The 23,111-nt window shown below is 39.0% G+C and overlaps 2 protein-coding genes across 2 annotated transcripts in view; both read left to right on the forward strand.

Moving 5' to 3' along the window:
* Window positions 1-444: 444 nt before the first annotated feature.
* On the forward strand, window positions 445-13,695 carry LOC141576699 (uncharacterized; the record flags this gene model as incomplete). The annotated part of the gene is made up of 7 exons (XM_074360125.1): window positions 445-783; window positions 3,138-3,195; window positions 3,536-3,586; window positions 8,273-8,387; window positions 8,550-8,723; window positions 12,103-12,209; window positions 13,522-13,695. Coding segments are annotated over 7 exons (986 nt in total), but the record flags the coding sequence as incomplete, so codon positions are not given.
* Window positions 13,696-14,360: 665 nt separating this feature from the next.
* The window catches only part of LOC141573313 (ankyrin repeat domain-containing protein 26-like), a 40,482-nt gene continuing 31,731 nt past the window's right edge, over window positions 14,361-23,111 (forward strand). The window contains exons 1-7 of the mRNA XM_074360127.1: window positions 14,361-15,189; window positions 17,275-17,427; window positions 18,040-18,091; window positions 18,471-18,540; window positions 21,202-21,262; window positions 21,347-21,534; window positions 22,798-22,927. Coding sequence (XP_074216228.1) covers window positions 17,397-17,427; window positions 18,040-18,091; window positions 18,471-18,540; window positions 21,202-21,262; window positions 21,347-21,534; window positions 22,798-22,927 — 532 coding nt within the window. The 5' untranslated portion in view covers window positions 14,361-15,189; window positions 17,275-17,396. The remainder of the gene's footprint in view (window positions 15,190-17,274; window positions 17,428-18,039; window positions 18,092-18,470; window positions 18,541-21,201; window positions 21,263-21,346; window positions 21,535-22,797; window positions 22,928-23,111) is intronic.

Genomic DNA, 23,111 nt, shown 5'->3' on the forward strand with positions numbered 1-23,111 from the left:
CCGCAGAGTTGCTTTACTTAGGAGTAGGATTCCTCTAGTAATTTAATACAAATGGTGTAAGCCTTCAGTGTTTTCTAGGTTCTCACAAGCTTGGAACAGTAGTTGTTTAATATAGCCTTCATTTTCCAAGGCCAGATCCAGCTTTTCCCTATGGATATGTGAGGAGAGAACTGAGGTCACTAAGTCAGCAATCTCTTCAAGTTTATTTGAGTTCACATGTGGGCAGGTCAATCAGATGACTTGTTTCAGGCATTTCTTCAAATCATTCTTCTGGTTCATCAGTGAGGTCCTGTGTGGCTTCACTGGTTGATTCTTACCTTGAACCTGACAAATTTTTTTCCGAGATCTCATCACAGCCCGCTTTTTCCTGAAAACTTATTGCCAGATCATAGTTTTCAGCTTCTGACCAAACAGTTAATGGATCCTGTTGTCTCTGATGTGCAGTGTTTGGATTTATCTTTGATTCCAAAAGCAGTGATCCATTGGACTCTGCCGGGTCCAGCAGCGACATCCCCTTGAGCTCCTCCACGGAAGTGGAGGAGACGTGCCCGGGGCCTGGGTCTTCGCACTGCCGATCGTCGTCAGGGTGTGGACCTCCGCTCTCCGCGCGTGTGCGACGTGGCGGCTGCTGTGCCCGCGGCTGCAGCCGCCGCCTCCCCGCTCAGCCTGGAGAGACGGTAGCGGCGGCCGCTCCGGAGACGCCCGAGATCACCGTGGCTCCCAAGGCTCAGCCGCGGGAAGGGGCAACGGGAACCAACCGAGACCTTTCAGCCCGACGTCCCGGTCACCCCTCGCTTCGCCCCTGCACACGCCCACCCTCCCCGCCCTTTGCCCCCGGAGCTCGCTCTGTTGCCGCCGCCGCCGCCGCCGCCGCCGCCGCCGCCGCCGCCGCCGCCGCCGCCGCCGCCGCCGCCGCCGCCGCCGCCGCCGCCAGTCCGTTGTCTTGTGACCCGACCCCTGTCTCCTCCTTTCTCCTTTCCTCTCGTGTTCCCGTTGAATAAAAAGATACCGCAGCTTCATTACACATACTACCTTTCAATACGTGTATGCACTATAATTATTTTCACAAATATTCTGATTCCTTTTACCCCACCTTCTAAATCAGAGAATGTTTTAAAAGTGAAAAAATAATAGAATACATGTCTTTTAAATTCTACCCTTAACCATTTCATGTGGTAACTACAGTTTTAAAAACAGATGTTTTGATATGAGTCATACTCATTTTGGCTTTGTTTCCAAATAATCACATTAAAATTTTTTTTCACAGATATATTCGTAAGTGAATAATGTATGCTTTGTAGGAAATATAGTAAGTTTGAATCCACTTATCTCACTATGCTGAAGAATTTATTATTCAGTATCAATTTAATTAAAACTCACAATGTTGATTTAAGTCACAAAGTAGGGATTTAAATTAGATGCTGTCATAAATTGCAAGATAATTTCCCTTCAGTCAACATTTGCTGTTTTTAAATCACTTTTTCATTTCATAAATGGAGATATTTATCACAAATACCTTTTAATAAGTAATTCTCTGCAAATAGAATACACACATATATATATCTGTATTTGTATCTGTATCTATATGTATCTGTAGTTAGATATTACTCCTGCAAAGTGACATCCCACTACCAAGAAAAAAGACCTCAAAAATATTTTTTATAGTCAAAAAGAATATACTCTCTCATATCTGTTAAACTCAATATGTGTCTTGCCATTTTAATAGGAAAATAAGATAATTAAAATAATCTCATTTTGTGAGTTCCTTTTCTATTCCCTTGGCAATGAGACCAAAATAGTTAAAATGTGTTTTTTGGAGGAAAGACTATAAATATTATTTTAAATGAAATCTCAATATTTTAAGTACATCCAGGACTGTTCTAGTTGAGGAGATTAGTTCATCATAGTTGTACATGTTCATTTTCCTACACAATTTTTTAAAGACATCTGATTAGAATTTACTCAGCATAAATTACTTGTTCTCATTACTTGCTACTTTTGGTGGCTGACGTATCTCAGTAAATCAACAGTTATGTAGCTTTAAAAATTCTAATGTTCTGATTGCATGTAAATGATTAATATATTCTGATTTATCTACAATATTTAGATTAAAATATCTTGATTAGATACTTCTTATTAAAATAATACCAGGACTGTTAATAAGAATGCTTAAGTAAATGCACTTGGAGAGCATGCTCACTGATGTTTAAAAAGGATGTTTCCTAATATAAATGCAAATAGCAGACAGTTTTAAATGCCTTTGTGAAAAGCAATATTAATAATCTGAGATTTAATTTTTTACTTGTTATCTTTTATGATCATACTTTTGAGAATACAGAATTAATTTGAGAAAGCAAGAGGCAATACAAGTGTAAAGTGTGAGTTGTTTTACTGTTTTTAGTTTTATCTAAAAAATATATTGTTTTAGTCTTTACATTTTATTACGTATTAACCAAACATCTTGGAAAATCAGGAGAGGATAAAAATCCTTATATAATATTTTTGTGGTAGTATGAAATATTACCTGACCAAATGTGAATTATGTATTAGAATTTATTTTTAATAATTCTAGCTTTTAAACCTTTGTTTAGCTTACAAACAATTCATTTTAACCGCCCAGTCAAGACTTTTCCCTAGAAGTAATGCTGGAAATAATCAAGACATACAAGCTTAGGTTTGTTTTCAGAGATGTCCTTCAGAGTGTTATTTATGAGAATGAAGATTCTAGAGGAAAAAAACTAATAGTCAATAACATAGAAATGTTTTACTTAAGTGTTGCATATATGAATCACATACCAAGTAAGAATCAAATTTTGGTTAATAGTGGTAAGTGAAATGTTAATGACACAAGTCAGATGAAGTTCAGAAGTACAGGCCTATATATAAGCCTGCTTATTCTTAGTTACATGAGTATAAATCTCTGTCCATAAGCATAAGCAAACGTACACATACACATGTATGTATACATACACACACGTACACGTTGATGAAAATAAATCTTGGAAAGAATTATGCAAATTATTAATAGAATTAAGGTTGTTTTTCAAATTAAATATAACGTCCAAACATAGTAAATACTCATAGCCATTGAGTTCTACAGTGCTCATAAAGTTATCCCATCCTCCCTACACTTGCAGCTCAGTTTACCGATACTGGCAAAGTATACATCAAAAATGTTCACCGTTTTAAATTCAGGTAATACACAGTAATAGTATTAACCTATAAATTGAGGTTAAAGAAACATTGTTAAATATTAAAATATAGTAAGACTTATGTGGTAGAATGTTTTAATTTGAATGTATTTATTGCTTGGATTCAGTGGGAAAAAATTATAGGGCTAACCCATCAGAAATTAATTGATGAATAAATTCACAGAAGAGTACTTATAAAGAATAGATGAACTGAGGTACAAATGAAAGTTTTGGCCTTGGTGGGGAGAAATGATTCTAAGAATAGACTTTGTGACTTTTGTGCTTGAAGGTATACATTGGACTAGAGGATAGAATGCATAGCTTCTCTTCAACGTATAATGAAGCGCTGTGGAAAAGTGTGGACTTCCTGAATTATGCAGACGGTGTCACATAAGGTAAATAAAAAAAAATACATGCTTATACTTAAGTATTTGTAATAGATAAAGATTTCATATATCTACATATTATACATTTTATACTTTTCCAGTTTGCATCTTATTTTCAGTTCGTATCTTATTTTGTTATTTGCTTGATCCAAACTAAGGTATCTGAAACTGTGGATATATATAAATTAGTATCATATTTGAACATAACATTATTAGCAAAAGAGTAGAGGAAGTCATAGGAATAGTTTTGTGAAGAAGATTGAAGATTACAGGAGATTATTTTCTATTTCCACTAATTCTTTCTTTTAAAGGTACACACACACACACAAGACTGAATACATAAAATGTGCTGAGAAAATTCCTAAACTGGTATCAAAAAGAAAGTTTTCCACAAACACACTACTCCTGTATCTCAATCCTTCACTTTGATGACTTTATGCTCATTTAGTCATCTCTTTTTTTAACAGTCACTTTTAGTAAACATTTGCTTGTTTTTGAGAAACTGTCTTGAGGGAGCTCAGCTGTTGGATTTAGAAGAAAATCAAAGCTTCTGTTATAAATATGTTCTCAGAATACAAGTACTATAATACTAGTATATTACAAAGTATTCTATTCAAAGAAAACTGTGTTTAAGATTTAAAGGAAAGTATGATGACAGTGATTCAAAAAATTAATGATAACAGCAAGAGGTAAAAATTACATTAAGAGAAAACAAATGAAGATTTTAAAATTGAAACATTCAATAACTAAAATTAAAAACTCACTGTTGGGACTCAACAACACATTAGAGGTGGCAGAAGGAACAATTAGTAAAGTTGAAAACAGGTCAAAAGAGATTATCCAGTCTGACAGACAGCAAAAAATTAAGATAGTTTCTCATAGAACTGTGGTACACCAGTAAGCATGGCAACACACACAAACCTGGCAGACCAGAAGAGAGAGAGAAATACAAAAAAAAATTAGAAGACATAATGCCTGAAAACTTTTTAAATTCAAAGAAAACGTTAATCTGCACACCTAAGTTCAACAAACATTACAGAGAACAAACATAAGAGATTCACAACTAGACAGCACAGACAGTTGAAAGACAAGGAGAAAATCTTAAAAGCAACGAGCAAAAGAATTCATTCTGTGCAGCAAACCATGAGATTAGCAACTGACTCCTTATCAGACACGTTACAGAACTCCTTTAAGGCCTCATATTAGTAAATAGTAAAGCAAGTGTACGTATTTTGTGGCCTTCATTTAGGATAGATAAATACCACTTTTCTGGTGTTCAGTCAACACCCAAAATGCCTTACTTTATTGGTCTTTGGAACCAAGTGTATGTAAGAAGTCTGGCTTGCCTGGATCTGGATGTGAGCCAAAGCTTGAAGAAATACAGACAAGGGTTAAGTGAGAATACCAAGGTTGGTAACCTGAAGAAAATCATACACACAATTTGGCTGAAAATGTAGCTGGTGAGCCAGAGTACCAGAGCGTGGAAGAAATAGGCAGGCAGAAACCTAGTTCAGTGATCAGATGAATGCAGATCGCCTGGAAAGACTTGGGAGTAGCATAAATGGCCCATGAATAGATATTTTTTCACTAAAGCATGATGCACAGCACAGCATGTACATAAGCTGACTCGTTTCAGTTATCAGAGCTGTAGTGACAACACAAGGACCTACTCCTTTAACAGTAAATAAAGGGGAATCTACCTACAAGACTGGAGTATCAGCACAATGTGCAGAAGAATAGGAGGGCAAAATACATATAATTTTCAAAAGACTGGGATGTGCTACAGTGTTATTAAATATCATGGAAAAGCTAAGAAGTGTGAACTATCTTTACAGGGTCACTATCAAGAAAGCGGTCAAAGTACTAGGAAAATAATCCATAATTTAAAGAGAAAGTTTTGAGAATTTTGAGAGTAGTGAGCAAATGTATACCAAGAGTAGGGCAGGAACATGAGAGGGCAGGCCCAGGAGAGGGCAGGTACAGGAGAGGGCCGGCCCAGGAGAGGGCCGGCCCAGGAGAAGTCCTATTAGACTTCCAAGAGATGACGTTGAGGGGCAGTGGGTATTTGAGTCTGGAATACAGGAGGGAGGTCTGGATTGGAAATGGCAGTTTGGAAGTTAGCAACTTGTAGAGAATACATAAAGCCCTAAGGCTGTTGGGGGCGGCAGCAGAAAGTAGTAGAGGCCAGAAGACTGAGCCTCAGGGGTGCTGTGTGCCAGCACTCAGGGGCTGGGACTGAGAAGACCGGCCAGGGCCGTGGGAGGAAACCAGAGCAGCCTGAGACCCGGGAAGCCCCGTGAGGAAAGGGCTTGAGGAAGTTGGGGAGAGCAGCGGTGGGGAGAGCAGCGGTGGGAAGTGTGGCTGCCGGGCCGTGCGAGGAGAGGACAGAGCTCCCCGTGCAGTCAGCCCCTGGTGGGTGGTGGGTGACCCTGTCGTGAGCAGTTGCAGTGAGTGGACACGCTTGCTTGGTTGGAAAATGAGAGAAATCAGAGGAAGCGAATGGGAACAGCTCCTTTGCAGGGGCAGGAGGCGTGTGTGCCGGAGAGCAGAGAGATGGGGCCGCAGCTGGAGGGTGAACGCATCATTGTTTCTGAAGATGAGGGAAATAACAGTGTATGCTAATAGAAAAGATAGGTTAAAAGGGTAAATTAGTAACACCACATTCACTTAGGTCAGGGGAGTTGCAGGTGAGGGCAGGTGTGGGCACAGAAATGCCCCTGAGAGAGTCAGCTTCAAAACACTTGCCAGGTCCAGTCCACTCAAAACCAGCTCCCAGGAGTGTCAGCCACTTAGGAACTCTACCGCCCCCTGCAGTTTTGATCCTGGCAGGGCCAGAAGCCATAATTAGCCAGCTGAGGGAGGAAGGATGGAGTTAGGCAGGAAGAGGAGGCCTGCCCTGCCTTCCACCCCTCCTGCAAGTGGTCAGCCAGCAGCATGGCCTCGCTGAGTAACTGACGTGGTGTTTCCATAGTTACGTGATTAAAAAGTTCTCAAATGTTATACCATGCTCCCAAATAAACCTTGGATTGATTCAAGATTTAATTGGTGGAAATAAAAGCAAAGAATAAAATAAAGTGAAGAAAGCGTGTAAACATAAGGCTGAGCCACAGAGCAGGGTCAGCAGGCATGCGGAAACACGTTTTCATTTCGTCTGGAGAGGTGTATTGGTTTCTGAAGTTTGTACTTAATGATACATATTGCCACAGTGTCTGAAACCATGAAAACAGCTTTCTGCTGTTTGCATCTGCTAAATTCCCTGGAGACTGGCTGGGGCCCAGAGGGATGGGGAAAGGAATAAACTGAGGGATAAGGAGATTTAGAGATTTTTGGTGGGGAGCTCTCTGGGGGACTAGGCCTTCAGCATCCTGTGGTTCCACCCCACTCTAACCACAGTTGCATACAAACATGCCTTTCTCAGGGGCAAGCCTCACTTCTGGAAATGTCCCAAAACACTCAGCCACCTAGCACCAACATTTGAAGGGAATCCAAAGTGGCCCACAGGCAACTGCAGAGATTTGAAATGCGTTAGGCTCCCACATGCACACTGGGCACACTGGGCCTCCGGGCCTCTGTGCGCACTCACGGGGACACTGGCTCTGGAGGGACAGTTGAGGGACAGTTGAGGGTCAGTGCTGTTGCTAGGCTACGACTGTTCCGGACTAAACATTCCAAGCCGTTGAGCTTTGCAGCCAAGGTGTGGCAGCGAGACCTCTGTGGCTTTTCTGTAGCGCCAGCGCTGAGATCGGAAGGCGGCAAGAGGCCAGGAGGGAAGTGAGCGGTGTTGGAAGGCGATAAGCCAGATGAAGAAGAGACTCGCTAACTTAGTGAGCTGGGTGGGCTTCAGCACCCATCAGAGAGCACGCAGGGATCGTGAGAAGCCCGTGCCTGGGTATCATGTCGATGTGAGAGAGCTGAAGAAGTTCCACAGAGCCGCATATTTAGGTGACAGGTGTACAGTGGAGGAGCTGCTGACATATAAGAGAAATGTCGTAGACAGCAGAGACAGGAAGAACAGGTAACAGCGGCGGGGCGGGGCGGGGTGGGGCGGGCCTGGGAGGAGCTGCCAACTATGGTTGTAAGACATGAATTTTAAATTGCCTTCCCATGTCAGAGATGTTGAAGTGTGAGACAATGAGCATGTTAGAATCATTGAAGTACAGTGTTCTTTCTCATCCTTGCAGCAGTAAAGTAGATATACGATCATTTTACTTAATTGAAATGTTGTCTTTGTAAAATAGTAACGGTAACAGTTATAATATTACCTAACAATTATTGAGCTATTATTTTGTGCAAGGAACTGCCAGACATTTTGTATAGCTTTTCATTTAAGCATCACAGTGGGGTCCTGTAAGATAGCTACTACTTCATGCCCATTTTGTTGATGAGGAAATTGAGGCACAGACAGGCTAAGTGAGAGCTAATAAGTGACAGTGTTAAAGTAGAAGTGAGACCCAAGTTGAGCTGAATCTCAACGGCATGCCCTTTCTATTCAAACAGGTAGTTCTTCCATTAATGTGGTGAGTAGTAAGAGCTAATAAATATTGTTCTTTCCCCATAGAAAGAACTAAGATAAGACTAAATGTTAGTTTTAAAGGGGTATGAATAGCATGCTGTTGAATGTTTACAATTACATGAGTAACTGTATCTTCGAAGTAGTACGCTCTAATTTCCTAAAGAGTCCTCTCATGTTCGCAGGACTGCCCTACACTTAGCCTGCGCCAGCGGCCAGTCACCAGTGGTGGATCTCCTTACACAGTGGTGGTGTGATCTGAATGCTCGTGACAAGGAAGGCAAGACAGCTCTCATCAAGGTGTGTAGCAGCCAACCGTGTCCACGTGAGATGGATTTGATTTAATTACTTAGAATAAAAATGAATTTATCTGTTTTAAATATAACGAATTGCTGGGACTTGAGGAATGTTAACTTGGAATGCCTAGCACTTACAGTCTGTTTCTTGGTGTGATACCAACAGGCTGTACAATGCCGGAAAGAAGTGTGTGTCACTATCCTGCTGAAACGGGGTGCTGACCCAAATCTTGCGGACGACTGTCAGAACACTGCTCTGCATTACGCCGTCTTGGCTGGAAATACATCAATTGCAGCAGAGCTGCTCCGCTATGATGCAAATATTGAGGCGATAAACAAGGTATAGCTCAACTGACTTTATTTACAAGATATTTGAAATACAGGGTCTTTTCTAGCTACAGGTGTTTTATTTATAGTAATATGTATACTGAATACAATACATCAGGCCCTGTTACCATGGAACCAACTCCAAAGCCAAGGCCAGAGGCTAGAGGTAGTGCCCGCAGAAAGGGCAGAGCTCTGTCTCCCAGCCACACTTGTACCCCAGAAGGAACAGCTTCCCATTAGGAAGTGCCTGGGAGTGGGTGGTAGGCTCAGAGCCTACAGAAGATGAAGGCTTGCGGGGAGTGAAGTGATGGCAAGGGCAGGCTGCCTGCCTGGGGATGGGTGGGAGGAGGAAGGAACCCAGTACCCAGCAGGGGGAGCTGGGTGACTGCACCTGGGCAGGGGAGGCAGCAAGCCACAGGCCCTGAGCACCCCAGGATCCCAGGTTCTAGAACCTGGGCAAGTGAGGTCAGGTCATGTTTGACAGCCAGCAGGGGCATTCATTTGTGCTGGTGGCCACATGGCCCTCCGTGTACACCTTCACCTTGGGGTCTTCCATGCTCAGCCTGGTGTAGCTCCCCTGCGGGGCTGTGGCTGTAGGTGGGGAGCAAGTGATGGCGAAACTGGTCCTCCTGCTTTTTCTCCTGGCTCTCCCCTGAAGATTTTGATTGAATAAATGTACTCAGGTCTAGACGCAGGTATTTCAAAATACTTCCCCGAGATTCTGATACAACCCTTGGTTAAGAACTATTGAATGGATACGTGTAATGCATGTAAATTCACAGATCTCAAAAATAAGACATCTCTGGAAGAGCGGGGGTTTGATAGATGCTGCTTCTTTCAGTGCTCTCCTTTGCAGCCATGTTAGCCTGACTTTTACCCGTCTCTTCCTTTGTGACTGAGGAGTTTATTGGCAATATTACTGGCAGTATCTATTGCCTTGAAGAATAGCTCCTTTTCCTTTCTAACCACTGATCATTCAGTGGCACTCAGACAGTCTTAGAAACTTGCTTGTGGTGAGTGATTCAATAAGTAGAGTCGGATCCTTTAAAGATTTTGCACCTTTTGTTCCCATCCAGGTCATTAGGTCAGCAGGGTTTTTCTGATTGCAGTAATAGGAAATCATGAGCCTTCTTTTGGTTAAAGCTGTGTGACGGACTCTTGCAACCTATCTGTTAGATTCACTGAGCCCTAGCATAATCAACATGACAGTTTTTTTTAAATTAAAGTCTAATTGACTTACAGTGTTGTGATAGTTTCTGGTGTACAGCAAAGTGATTCAGTTATACATATATATATATTCTTATTCAGTTATATATACATTCTTAGTTACATATATATTCTCATTCATTGTATATACTTATTCAGTTATATATATTCTTACTCAGTTATATATATTCTTATTCAGTTATATATACATTCTTAGATAGATATATATGTACACACACACACACACACATTCTTTTCCATTATGGTTTATTACAGGATATTGAGTATAGTTCCCTGTAGTATATACAGTAGGACCTTGTTGTTGATTTATTTTATATGTAGTAATTTGTATCTGCTAGTCCAAAACTGCTAATTTATTCCTCTCCCACCCCCTTTCCCCTTTGGTAACCATCAGTTTGTTTTCTATGTCTGTGAGTCTATTTCTGTTTTGTAAATAAGTTCATTTGTATCGTATTTTAGAATCCACATATTAAGTGATATCCTATGGGATTTCTCTTTCACTTTCTGACTTACCTCACTCAGTATGATGATGTCTAGGTCCTTCCATGTTGCTGCAAATGGCATTCTTTCATTCTTTTTTATGGCTGAGTTGTATTGCATTATATATAAGTATACCGTGCAAGATGGTAGTTTTAAACATCAAGACCCATGACATTAGTAACAAATTGGAATTTTTCTAATAATTTAGTTTCAGCCATCTCATGAATTAATTATCCATTTGATTAACAATTGGGGAGAATTAGATACAGGTAGGTTGTAGTTGTAGTAGGCATTGGAAAAATTCTTGAAGCAGGTATTATGAGCCTTTCTAAAACTGTATTTATCTTACAATATTTTTTTTAATTGAGGTATAGTTGATGTACTATATTATATGTTACAGGTATATAGCTGAGTGTTTCACAAATTTTTAAGGGCTATGCTCCACTTATGGTTATTATAAACTATTGGCTCTTCTCCCCAGGTTGTGCAATACATCCTTGTACCTTATTTTATGCCTGATTGTTTATACCTCTTAATCCTTAATCCTAATTATCCATTTGATTAACAATCAGGGAGAATTCGATACAGATAGATTGTAGTTTTAGTAGGCATTGGAAAAATTCTTGAAGTGGGTATTATGAGTCTTAATCACAATTTTTATTACATGTTAGGGCCCAGTGTTTTTGTGTGTAAGACATATGATTCTAAAGAAAGGCAAGGTTTTATATACAAATACTTGATTTATACCCAACTGTTTGGAAACACAGCAAACATAAAAACACAAGTGGGCTATAGACTAAACATGCCTGGGTATGTTCAGTTTGTCTCCACACATTGAGTCAACATTTAAAATTTAGGAGACTTGTGCAGAAATCTACACTTCAGAACTTCTCCTAAAGAATCAAATCTGGTCCCCCTTGAGCCCAGGCCTATGTGGTCTGCTGTGCAGAGGTGGCCCCTTCTCGGTGGGGCGTGTGTTCTCCAGTTTGCTGTCCTCACTTGTGACCTTCACTTACTCGGGCCACCTGTGTTGCCTCTGTAAGCATTTGAATTTCCAATTCCTGTTGTATATTTTCATAAATATTTCAAGATTTTAAAGACAGTCTATATTAATTTATAGTCTACTTCATATTTTATAATAATCCCTTAAGAGTGGGATGGAATTTTTCTAATTAGAATTTTTAAGTTGGTTTCAGAAAAACTTTTTCTTTACATGCAAATAATCATATTCCCACTGGAATGTCTGCAAGCTTTATGAGATTAGTCATAGTTGTAATTGGATAGGTTATGCATGTTGCAGACAGTATGGTATCTTTCTCCTCAGCGTGGCTCCTTAGAAATGTAGTTGATTCAGTAGCTAAATGGTTCTCTCTGGAGCAGTGTTTAGAGTGTCGGGAGTAGTAGTTGAGCAGTAAGGTAACTAGAGAATGCCTGACACACGCTGCAATAGAAGCGAAGGTTCTTGGAACCAGCAAATGTCTGAAGTGAGTTTCAGAGAATGAAACTTTGGAAGAGGTCCAGGAGGAACCTTTTAAAGAGAAGGAGCACAGAGGGGTGAGGAGGAAGGGGCTACTTTTTATTTACTTTATAGTGTATGTTTAAGTTCAGAGACTTAAGTTTTTAAATTCAGTTTTGAAATTTATATGTAATTTTGTACATTGTCAACTGTTTTTACTATTTTACAGTATAACTTGACACCATTTTTACTCGCCGTCAGGAAGAACAAAGAAGAAATGGTCAAATTTTTGATAGCGAACGGGGCAAATGTACATGCAGTCGACAAGCTGCAAAGGTACAATAGTTTGTTCTCTCTCTCTCTCTCTCTTTCTAATCTTAATGTTGTTCTAGAGTAGTAACAGCCAATCAGAAAGGTTAACCTAATAAGAAGAGGATTAACTTAGAATCAACACATCATCAGTTAGGTAGAAAAGCAATTATTCTGCCTGGTGTGACAAAGAACAGTATGCAGCAGGATTCATCTTCCTTTATGATAGCGACTGATGTCATTTGCATCCTGATTGTTTTGGTCATACGATCTTACAATAGTTCAGGGATTTCATTTTAGTTTTATTAGTATGGACTCTAATTTTAATTTACCTTATGAGACAGTGTTGAGTTTCTTCATTCTTTTATAAGTTGTTTTAACCACTTCTTGGTATATATTTTTTTCTTAAAAGATGCATATTAAACAAAGAGGAGTTTGTTTTGTCTTTTGGATGACTCTGCTTTAAATTACTTTCTTTGAAGGATACTGATGTTATTAGGTTATCACTGAGTGAGTATCACTAAGAGAGTAACTATTACCAGATACTGTGGGCTCATCAGTTTTTATCCTTTTTCATTTCTAGTACATTTTGATGTTTTTATTTTTAATTGATGATGGTAGAAGGAAGAGAAATAGCTTTAATTATTGAATAAACATTCCCTTTAAAGAAGACAAGTCATTGGTGGATGATAAAGAGGAAAGAGCTGGGCTTTAGAGTCAGACGAGGTTGAATTCCCAGCTCTCCTGCTGGTCAGGTGTGTCATGTCCCTGGGGGACATGACTTATTACCAACCAATATGTTTCCTGACACGTAAAGGAGGGTCGTAGTACATCCTTCAAGGGTGGTTGTGCCTAAGAAAGACCATACGTAGACTATTCAGGTTAGTGCTGGGCACATGCTTCTCAGCGTGATTAACTGCAGCCATGACTCTTTTTATTGACATTTTTATTCATATTACTGTTTTCAGCCTGCAAAGAGCTTCTCCTTACCTGACCTCTAGCTGATTTTAAAGTATTGTATTTCAGACGGGGGAAGAAATGGGGAATCCTTTATTTAAATCTTTACCTACTTCAGATAATGACCTCAGCATCCTTTCTTGTCCTTCAGAGGACTTTAAATTAGCAACTTCTACTATGTGCTACCCAAGTAGGACAGGAGGCTTCTTTTTTGTCCCTCCGTTTTGGCCTTGGAGGTAATTTGCAAAGATGAGCACTCGAGCATGTACATGGTCAGTTCTCCAGGGGTGGGCAGGATATTAACTTGGTAAAATAGATCAAACTAACTGTTTAAGTTAAGCTAACTAAGTTCCTAAGAGTGAAGTTGTCTCTTTTATTTTAGATCAGCACTGATGCTTGCTGTACGTCATGACTCACCGGACGTAGTCAAGCTGCTGCTTCAGAGACGTGTTAATGCCGATCTGCTAGATGTACACGGACAGTCTGCTGAACGATATGCGTGTTCTAATGGTTTTAAACAGTAAGTGTTTACATTAAAGTACCAGTTATCTCTAAACTGAGGTTGGAAATGATCTAACTGTGACTTGTTATGTGACAGGTGAGAATTCCTAGTTGGGAGCAGGCACTTTGGGGATGGCAGTGAGACCCTCCACATCATCAGCTGGAAACCAGCAAAAAGCCAGACTAGTGAGATGGAGCAGTGGGCACAGGGTTCTTTATCTCAGAGTTTGTAAGATGTTTATCCTTAGGGTCCTGCTGTTCTCCATTTCATTCCAGTGTAGCCCCAATGCATGGGGTACAAATAATGTCACATATCTGATTTTTCCAACTAGTTGTTTGGGTCTTGAAATGTTTAGTAGAGCAGAAAATCCTGTATTTTCCTTTGGGGACTTTCTTGTATAATCTTCCTCTTGAATTTTCCAAGAACCTAAGGAATTCCCTAAGGCCACAGTGACAATCCTCTCCCACAAGGCATCGGGGCAGGGCGAGGGCATTCTAATCGTTCTCTTGTTTCCCTTGATTCTGTTGCTGCAGCGTTGGTACTAAAACTGGTTTTAACAGGATCTCCTCGGCAGCTGGGTCTGGGGTCTGGATGTTGCTCTCTAAAGACCTTTAACAAAATTTTAAAAGAAGAAAAGGAAAAAGAAACTGGTCCTGCAGTCGGGTCATGATTGACCTCTGCTCCCGGGATGCCTGTGCTGATCCAGTTTCCGCAGTCTTCGTGGCGATGGACACGTAAACTTCAGAGTGACAGCTTGTTTAGTTCTCATACATATGCTTGTATGAGGTCATATATTTATAAATAAGTTTAACTACAAGTTAGATAGTAGCTGAGGTGCCCTGAAGTATAAACCACGAAGAACAGCTAATCACCGTAATTTGTAACATTTTCTGAAAACTGTCACATTTAAATGTTACACCTATGAAAAAAACACACATTGGGTTTTATTTGGGATTCTCCAATAGTTCCAGCATTAAAGTTCAAGAACAAATTATTCCATTCTTCCAGTATTTCTCTGAGCATCGGGGGATACATTATCTCATTAAATCTTCATAATACTCTTATGAGTATTAATAACTAACTGCCTGACAGTAAGATCCCAGTTTTATAAAGGAAGACTGAGCTGAAGAGAAGCACCTTGTCCAGGAACAAATAGCTGTTGGTTATAGAGCTGGGACTTCTGAGTTCGAGATACTTTCCGTATGTCAGGCTCGCTCTAGTTAAGTTGCTGAGCTGTAGTGCCCTCAGTTCATGACTACTTCACCTTACTTTTTTTTCTTTTTTAATTATACATCTTAAATTTAAAAGTGTAGATTGTACAAATTTGAATATATGGGACAATTGAAGTTTTGATACTGCCTGTGATATTGTCTGAAATAACCTAAGAATTTAATATATTTGGTAATTGTTTTTCATATTACTATTCAAGTACTAATACTTATTTATCACATTTTTTTATACATAGCCTTTACCAGCTGATTGTCGACTACAGAGACGGAAAGATTCCAGATACTCCCCCTCAAAATAGCGACCCAGGACAGAGTTCTGGTAATAAGTTACTCTTGTTGGGCCCACCATAGATAAAGAAAGTAAGGTTGAGGAAATTTTGATAATGAAAGAGAAGTGAAAAAGGCCAGTGTGTAAATTTTGTGTATGTTTTCATTTTTTTAATTAATTTTTTCTTAATGGTCTAGTATTCAGAATTATGTAAGAAGTTAATTGTAGGTAATTTAAAATCTGAGACAATATTGTCTGAAAAGAAATTCATTTATTTAATCATGGCCCCTGAAGTCCCATATTATATCTTTGTGTAAGTAAGAAAAATAGGTTTTTAACTTTGTTGCACATTTCCTGTAACAGTATAACAAGTCGGCCTTGTTACAGAGCTGGCTCTTTAATTCTTACAGCAAATGGATTACATTGGGTAAATGAATGCTAGTTATTGCATAGTGATTAGTCTCATTAAAAAGTGATTGTCTTTGAAACTGGGAGCTCAGCAATACCTTCCTGGTGCTGTAAACAAATGGCCAACAATTAGAACTGCACAGCTGGGCCAGTGTGCAGCATACTAGTAAGAGGTTGTTTTTTAAAGGTACCTAGTGATAGGGCAGAAGTCAGGAAAGCAGTGCCTTGTTGAGAAGCACTGGTTACTTTTCACATCATTACACCAACAAGGGCTCTCTCTCACCAATTTCATTCCTCAGAAGTGCAAACAGAATGAAATATGTTGCCTTCATGAGAGTCAGATGTTTTCTTCTTTTTGGGGGATACTTGTCATCAAACTATATTTTGTTAGAACAAGATTTTCTATTGCCATTAGTTAAAGGATTGTCATAATAAATACTCAGCACAACTCAGGACTCAACAAATTGTAAAAAAAAAAAAAAAAGCACAGAAGTGCTTCACATAAAAAAAAAAAAAAAGACGACTGTGTTGCCTAGATGTGACCCCTAGCGTGCTGTTCAGTCTGAACTGTATGAGGGCACCTTTAACTTAGTACACCTTGATCAAGCAAAGAAATTCTGTTGTAGGAAACACAAAGATGGAAAAGACAGAGTTTTGGTCTTCAAGGTGCTCATAATACAATAGAGTTGTCCCTGGTTAATGTCTGTATATTTTTTAAACAGGATTTTCAAAGAAAACATTCCTATCTGTGAATTCATCCACTTAACAGATGACTATCAAGTGTCTTTTAGGTACTAAGCACCACTCTGACGTTACAGAATGCAAACAGGTCAAAAGCACAGTTCCTGGCCTCCAGGAGCTTGTTGCTGTCATCCTCATTTTTATGATTGGCTTTACTTTATTCTGTGCTTACTGTGTCCCAGAGCCCACTAGGACTTTGTAACTGTCTTTATGTATGTTTTATTGGTACTTAATATGTACCAAATACTTTTAAGTCCATGGTAAGGAAAGAAGTTTTTTAAAAATGGGTAGGATGTTAGGTAAGCCATGCAGAGCGAGTAGAAGTTTGCCAGGGAAGGAGGCAGAAGGGCAGTGTTTGGTGGGCGGAACATCTTTGAAGATTACATTTGGCAGAAAGGACAGCGGTGCAAAGGCTAAGATGTGCCAGTGAACTTTGCAGGATCTGTGAGTTTCATTTTGTTGGTGCAGAAAGGATGCTGTAGGAATGGTTGGGAACGAGGTGACTACCTAGCTCAGGCATGCTTCTGAAAGCTTTTCTAGTACTATAGAAAGGAGTAGGTCTGCTGTAGACCTTGGGAAATTTGTCAGAATGCTTTTAGCTGCAAATAATAATAGGAGCCCTAAGTAACAGTGGCTACAGCAACAGGAGTCAGGATTGTTTAGAAGGTTCGGTGATGTCATCAGGATCCCAGATGCTGTCCCTCCTTCAGCTGTGAGGCTGCTGGTGTTTGATGTCGCCCTTCCTGGTCTGCTGATTAGCAGCAGCTCCAAGCATCATCTTCTCACATGACAATATCCGCAGGCGAGGAGGGCTGCTTCTCTCTGCATGTTTTCTGTTAACTAAGAAGAAAACAGAGGTGCTTCCGGTAGACTTCCCCTAGCATCTTATGGGCTGGGCTACATCACATGCTCATTCCTCAAGCAGCCACTGGGAAAAGAAATGCAGTTACTGTGATGACCTTAAAACAATCATTTCTCTTTTTGCAGCTAAGGAGAGTTTACCTTCTTCGCATGCTGGGGCAGAAAATATCCAAGAAAAGTTGCAATTGCCCAGCAAGGACAATGAAGAAGAAGTGGTTGTCGATTTGGGAACCAGCAATGGCAGCTGCATGGATTCAGTGAAGAATGTTGAGCAGAAGAGTAAGAAGATTCGATTTGAGTCTTAGGGTTTCCTGTTATGACATAAAGCGGGGATGCACAAGCTTTTTCTATAAAGGGCCAGAGAGTCAATATTTTAGGCCATGTGATGTCTGTCACGTCCACTCATGTCTGCCATTGCAGTGTGAAAGCAGCCCCAGACCGTATGTGAGCGAATAGGGATGACCGTGCCCAGATAACACGAGGTTGACAAAGCCAAATGGCAGGGTGGGTTTGTCCCATGGGTATCATCCAGAAATACCATGCTATGTAAGCTTGACATTGTCAGTTTATGATACTGATTCTACTAATGGTTATCATTCTTTTGTGAGTCTCATAAAGTTTGGTTGGTATTTTGGTCCTTGTAAACAGCAGTTCACTTTAAAATATCAAATTTGGATAAACACCCTTTTCTTTTTTGATAAATATAAAGGAGGGGAAGTGGTTTTTATGCTTAATTACCTACCAGGAGTATACTCAGTATTCACTCAAGTGTGTAGTCTCCAGGTGTGGTCCCAAAGGAATGCTTTTTAACAAAACATTGGTCTTATACTTTTAATATTCTGTATTTTTCTGTTGCTCATATAAACTCTATTTTACTTTCTTCTTTAATAGAGAGTTTAGTGATTAAGGTTGCACCGAGGTTTGAAGACATCTCTGTAAGCCGGTAGGATTTTATGGATTTTTAAAAATTACATGTTGACTAAGGGAACACAGAGAAAAGAAACAAGGCTTGTTGAGTGTCCTACTCTGCGTTTGACACTGTTTTATGTACTTGGCATTTGTTACCTCATACAGTCACCACAACAGCTTTGCAGAGTAGCTGTGCTGTTATAGCTTACTTCTAGTTAATTAGGCAACTGTAACTTAAGGAGGTTGACTAGTTGACCCATGATTCCATGGTTAACAAGTAGTTGACCTGTGACTTAACCATCAGGCAGCCTGGCTCCCAAATCTGCTTTCTTATCCCTCAGCATAGACTTTTGTGACTTGTTTGTTTAAAGAAATGAACTCACTCATTTTTGATGTGTATTTTTGCTCCAAAGTATTTCACCGAAACATGATGTTGATGATTCACGGCCTCCATCAGATGATGACTTAGATCTTGCTCCCAAGGTAAAGTGTTCTCTTGTGAAATTAATTTTTCTGCTCTGAATTTAGTTTTGTGTAGTATTTACTCTTAAAACTTAGCAGTGTTCTGCCTATCATTGTTTTATGTTTGTATGAGAAAGTTGGTCAGAGTAAACCATTTTATAAAAATGTGGCAGGGTTTTATTTTTTCTTTCTTTCTTTTTTTTTTTTTTTTTTTACTTTGGTAAATACTGAAGATGAGGCTGAAGCAAAATGGACTAGAAAATAGATCACGACAGGAAAATTGTACTGTGAAAAGTCTTCCCACAACAGAGGAAGTGTGAAGCTTGGCCAGGGATAAGGATTCTTTGACTTAAACCACACTGACGGCACTTGTATAATACTCGTGCCTCAGGGATATCTTCAGTGCACACAGCTACTTACTGTGATAATCATGGCCTCTTCCTGGGGCCTTTCAGTTCCAAAACTACGTAGCATGTATCTCCCCCCACCCCGGACACTTTTTATTTTGATATCAGAGAGTTGTGAGGAAAGAGTTTTTTGTTTTTGTTTTTTTTTAACTTTACTTCTATCTCTGGTTCTGCATTAAGACTAAAATAATAGTTGACATTCTAGAAATTTAGAAATTAAAATTCTGTTTCTCAAAATCCATATTATAAAGAAATTCCTCTGTGTTTTCTAAATTATCCCATTATGAGTATATTCAAAACTCTGCATCTAACTGAAGAATACACATTTTCCCTAAAATAACAGCCAGCTTTAAATGTAGGCTCTTAATAACAACCATATGATGGAACCGATTTCAGAATTCTTTTGTATTATAGTTTTAAAAAGTATGTCCAGTCCTCGTGTACCATTTTAAAATTTCAAGTTTCAGACATTTTGTAGTATAGTTATTTACATATTTATCTTATAGCCCCTGCATCAGTATACACCGCTAGAGATTAGGGAACATAATTGTGCATTTCCTGGAGCACCTAGAATAAGGTCTTAAATGTAAGAAGCATTTTAGTATTTTTTGAATGTGAATGCATGAAGAGACATGGAATGCTGCATCATGCTGCAGGTAATATAACATGCACACTCTATCATAATGAAATCTATTTGATGATACAGGTAATATAATATGTGTACTATGTCATAGTGAAATCTATTTGAATTCTAAAAATATGACAAATTTCTATTCCCTTTGTTTAGGTTGTAAAAGTTCAGTTGTTATGAGAGGAAATATGTCATAAATGCCGAGGAAATAGATAAGAAGTATATGATAATTAGGAAAAGGTTACAGTCTGTTTTTCAGTATCCATCAACTGTGAGCTTAGAATTTGAGATGAAAACTTTTTAACCTTCTTTTAGCCCCCTCTCATGTTCCATTAAAGATATGTTTTCAAGCCCTATATTATCCTTAGAATCCTGATTACCAGTTCTTTGTCTAGGTGGAAAGCTGATGTGTTAGGAACTTTCTAAAATTATTTTTCTCTCTCTCTAGTAATAATTGGCAGCATTCAGGTAGTGAGAGATGACCATGTTCAATTGAGTGACTTACAGTGACAAGATTTAACTCTTACAGTAGTATTTACAAACAAACAGTTGTAGAGTAATACAGGTCAGTGTTATTGGGGATATACTATGAACAAAGGCCTTTGTTTTATATATATGTTTTGTACATCATATATTTTGATATTTTTATAAAGTTTGCTGAAGAATAATATATATACTTGCATATATAACTTATATTTTTATATATATAATAAAAAGGTAAAACAGAGGCTTTCACTCATCGTATATCCCTAACAATACTGATACATCCCTGATCTATTATATATAAATGCTGAAATATATATATTTCTCCACATGCCTTGTTATACTTACATTTTTCTTTTTTTCTTGCCCTAAGTTTGTACTTGACTAGTCATGTCTCATTTTTTCTTTTCTTCCTCCTCCCCACTTTTTTTTTTAATGGTTTGCCCCAAACTTAATATTTTTTTTTGCAGAAAACACTTCTTCAGTGTCTGTTCTTTCAGTCCATCTCACTCTGCCTCTGTAAACATATTTAGTGACAGCTTTCTGTTTACTATGTGTGTGGCTTTCACTCATGAGTCATTGCCCCTCAGAATTACTTTTGTTTTTATTCCTCTTTCTTAGAAGTAGCTGAATTTGAACAATCATTTGTCTTCAGCTTTTTGGCAAATGGAATAGAAGTAGCTTATCCTGTTTGCTGTTCTAACTCATCCAAATAAGATACTGCTAAAAAGTAAACTCTCATATTTCCCTCATGAGAGATCATTCACACATACATAAGTCATGCAAGCACATTTCAAAATATAACAGTTACTTTAAATTTCTTAATGTTAGTTTTTTCAATAGGACTCTAAACTATCAGGGATAAGTTTTTGTTCTAGATCATTTTGGTCAAGAATGTCATCTAATGGATACCATAGTGTTGTATAATAATCAATGAGGGGTAAAGAAAGTAACATTTTGGGACCCCGAGGTCATCTCTCATAATCCTCACCCCATGAGAAGATGTAGGTTGGTAAATGACAGACCCAGGACTTGAATCCATATCTGAATGACTCCGAAGCCAGCGCTCTTTGTGTTAGATCATCTAGGAATGGGGAATGTTATAATTACTTTATTCAATTTCATATTTGTTGTTCTTAAAGCTGTTATTTTCTTCTCTAGAAAGTCCGGCATCCAAGATTCGCAAAGCTAATTCAGGCCTGGGGAGAACCCGTGATAAACAGTAAGTTATTTGAAGACTGTCTTTTTGTGTTTTCACTGGTGAGAAATTATAGATAATTTCATCTACCATACCTTGTCGCTACAGCAGAGGCAAAAGATGGTGTTTTGAAACCAGGAACTAGCACCTTCTTTGAGGACAATAATTCTAATAATGAAAATGAAGATGCAGTTAGAACCTTTTCCCAACCATCAAGTGAAGTTTCAGGCTTCTCTCATCCTGCCTCCCCAGCACCAGAACCTCTCACGTCTTCAGCAGTCCTTGGTGTTACAGAGGTAAGTCGTTTTGTTTTTAACTTTTCCCTCCTGTGCTTTTTCACTTACCGTCCCCCTGATTCTCATGGGGATGAAAAGGATCCTACAGAGGAATGGAAGTGCTCAAGATCACAATAGAAAACAGTGTGATAACAAGAGAGGTACACGTGCAGGACTGAGATTTGTAAAGTTTGGTGGCATAAACAGTTCTCAAATATGCCATTAAGAAAGGAAAGATAAGAAAGCAACTGGAAAGAACAGCTGGATGAATATGAAGATGGGCAGGGGTACAAAGGGGAAGGATTCATCTAATAAGGACAAGATGAATGAGTGTCAAAATGAGAGAGATTATTATACAAACACAGCAGAAATAGTGGGGTTAAGTGAGAGCAGGAAGTCTATAGTACAAATTATGATAGAAATTACCTCAAATTCAAATTAAGAGAGGGAAAAGTCAGGTCATGGAAAAAAGTGCTCAGACTCTTCTGAAGGACATATAGCTGATTTTATGAACAACAGAAAGAAAATTTGATCCTCACTTTTTTCTTTTTGGTTATAGAAGTTTGTTTTTTAACTCAAATGTAGTTGATGTACAGTATTGTATGAGTTACAGGTGTGCAGTAAAATGATTTGGTTATACATATATATGCATATATCTAATTCTTTTTCTTTCTTTTCCATTGTAGTTGTTTGTGAGATATTGAATATAGTGCCCTATGGAAGTTAGTTTTAACTTGAAGTTACTTCTTTTTTTAGAAGTCCTCACATTTAAATTGATGAAGTGATGTCTTATATTTAATCTAGGAAATTTTGTCTCTCCATTCCAACCCCAGTAACTGTTCTAGTTTTCCATGTGACTTATCATGCTGTTTCACACCTCGACCTTTGGCTCAGGCTGCCCTTTTTAGAACCCCCTTCACATCTGCTCTCTGCACAGGGTCTGTCTTTTAAGACACAGTCTGGTCTTCCCAGCATTCCCTGAGCTATTGACATGCAGCAAGTCTCTTCTCTCCTTTGTGCCCTTACTGTATCTGTTCACTGCAGGTGTAGAGCTGCTGAATGATACTTGTCTGTGTTGATTCATTTTCATGTGTCTCTGTCTCCCCTAGAATATAGAGCAGAATCTGTCTTTTATGTATATTGCCAGCTTCTCCCAGGATAATGCCTATGATGTGATGGATACAGTAAATATATGTTCTCTTCCTGACTGATTGAATGACCAGGTGTAGGAATATGATGTTTTCTGAAGTTGGGTTTTTGTTACATTTTGTTTTGTTTTTATAGGAAGAAGCAACAAAGCCGAAAACTGGGGGGAAAGAGAATGGCACTCGGACTATTAACAGCGTTCTAAAGGAGCAAGCAGATCATAGCAAATTGATTCCTGTTGATGGAACACATAAAAGTGACAGAGGTGGTAAGTCAGTGAGCATCTATGGATTTTCTTCTGTGCTTAAAAGTTAATGTGGTTGGAGGGGGGAGGGTATAGCTCAGTGGGAGAGCGCATGCCTAGCATGCACGAGGTCCTGGGTTCAATTCCCAGTACCGCCATTAAAAAAAAAAGCTAGTGTAAAAAATGTAAAGTGTGTAGATCCAAATAT

This window comes from Camelus bactrianus, unplaced genomic scaffold (assembly GCF_048773025.1).
Source record: "Camelus bactrianus isolate YW-2024 breed Bactrian camel unplaced genomic scaffold, ASM4877302v1 HiC_scaffold_19, whole genome shotgun sequence".
In the NCBI taxonomy this organism is placed as follows: Eukaryota; Metazoa; Chordata; class Mammalia; order Artiodactyla; family Camelidae; genus Camelus; species Camelus bactrianus.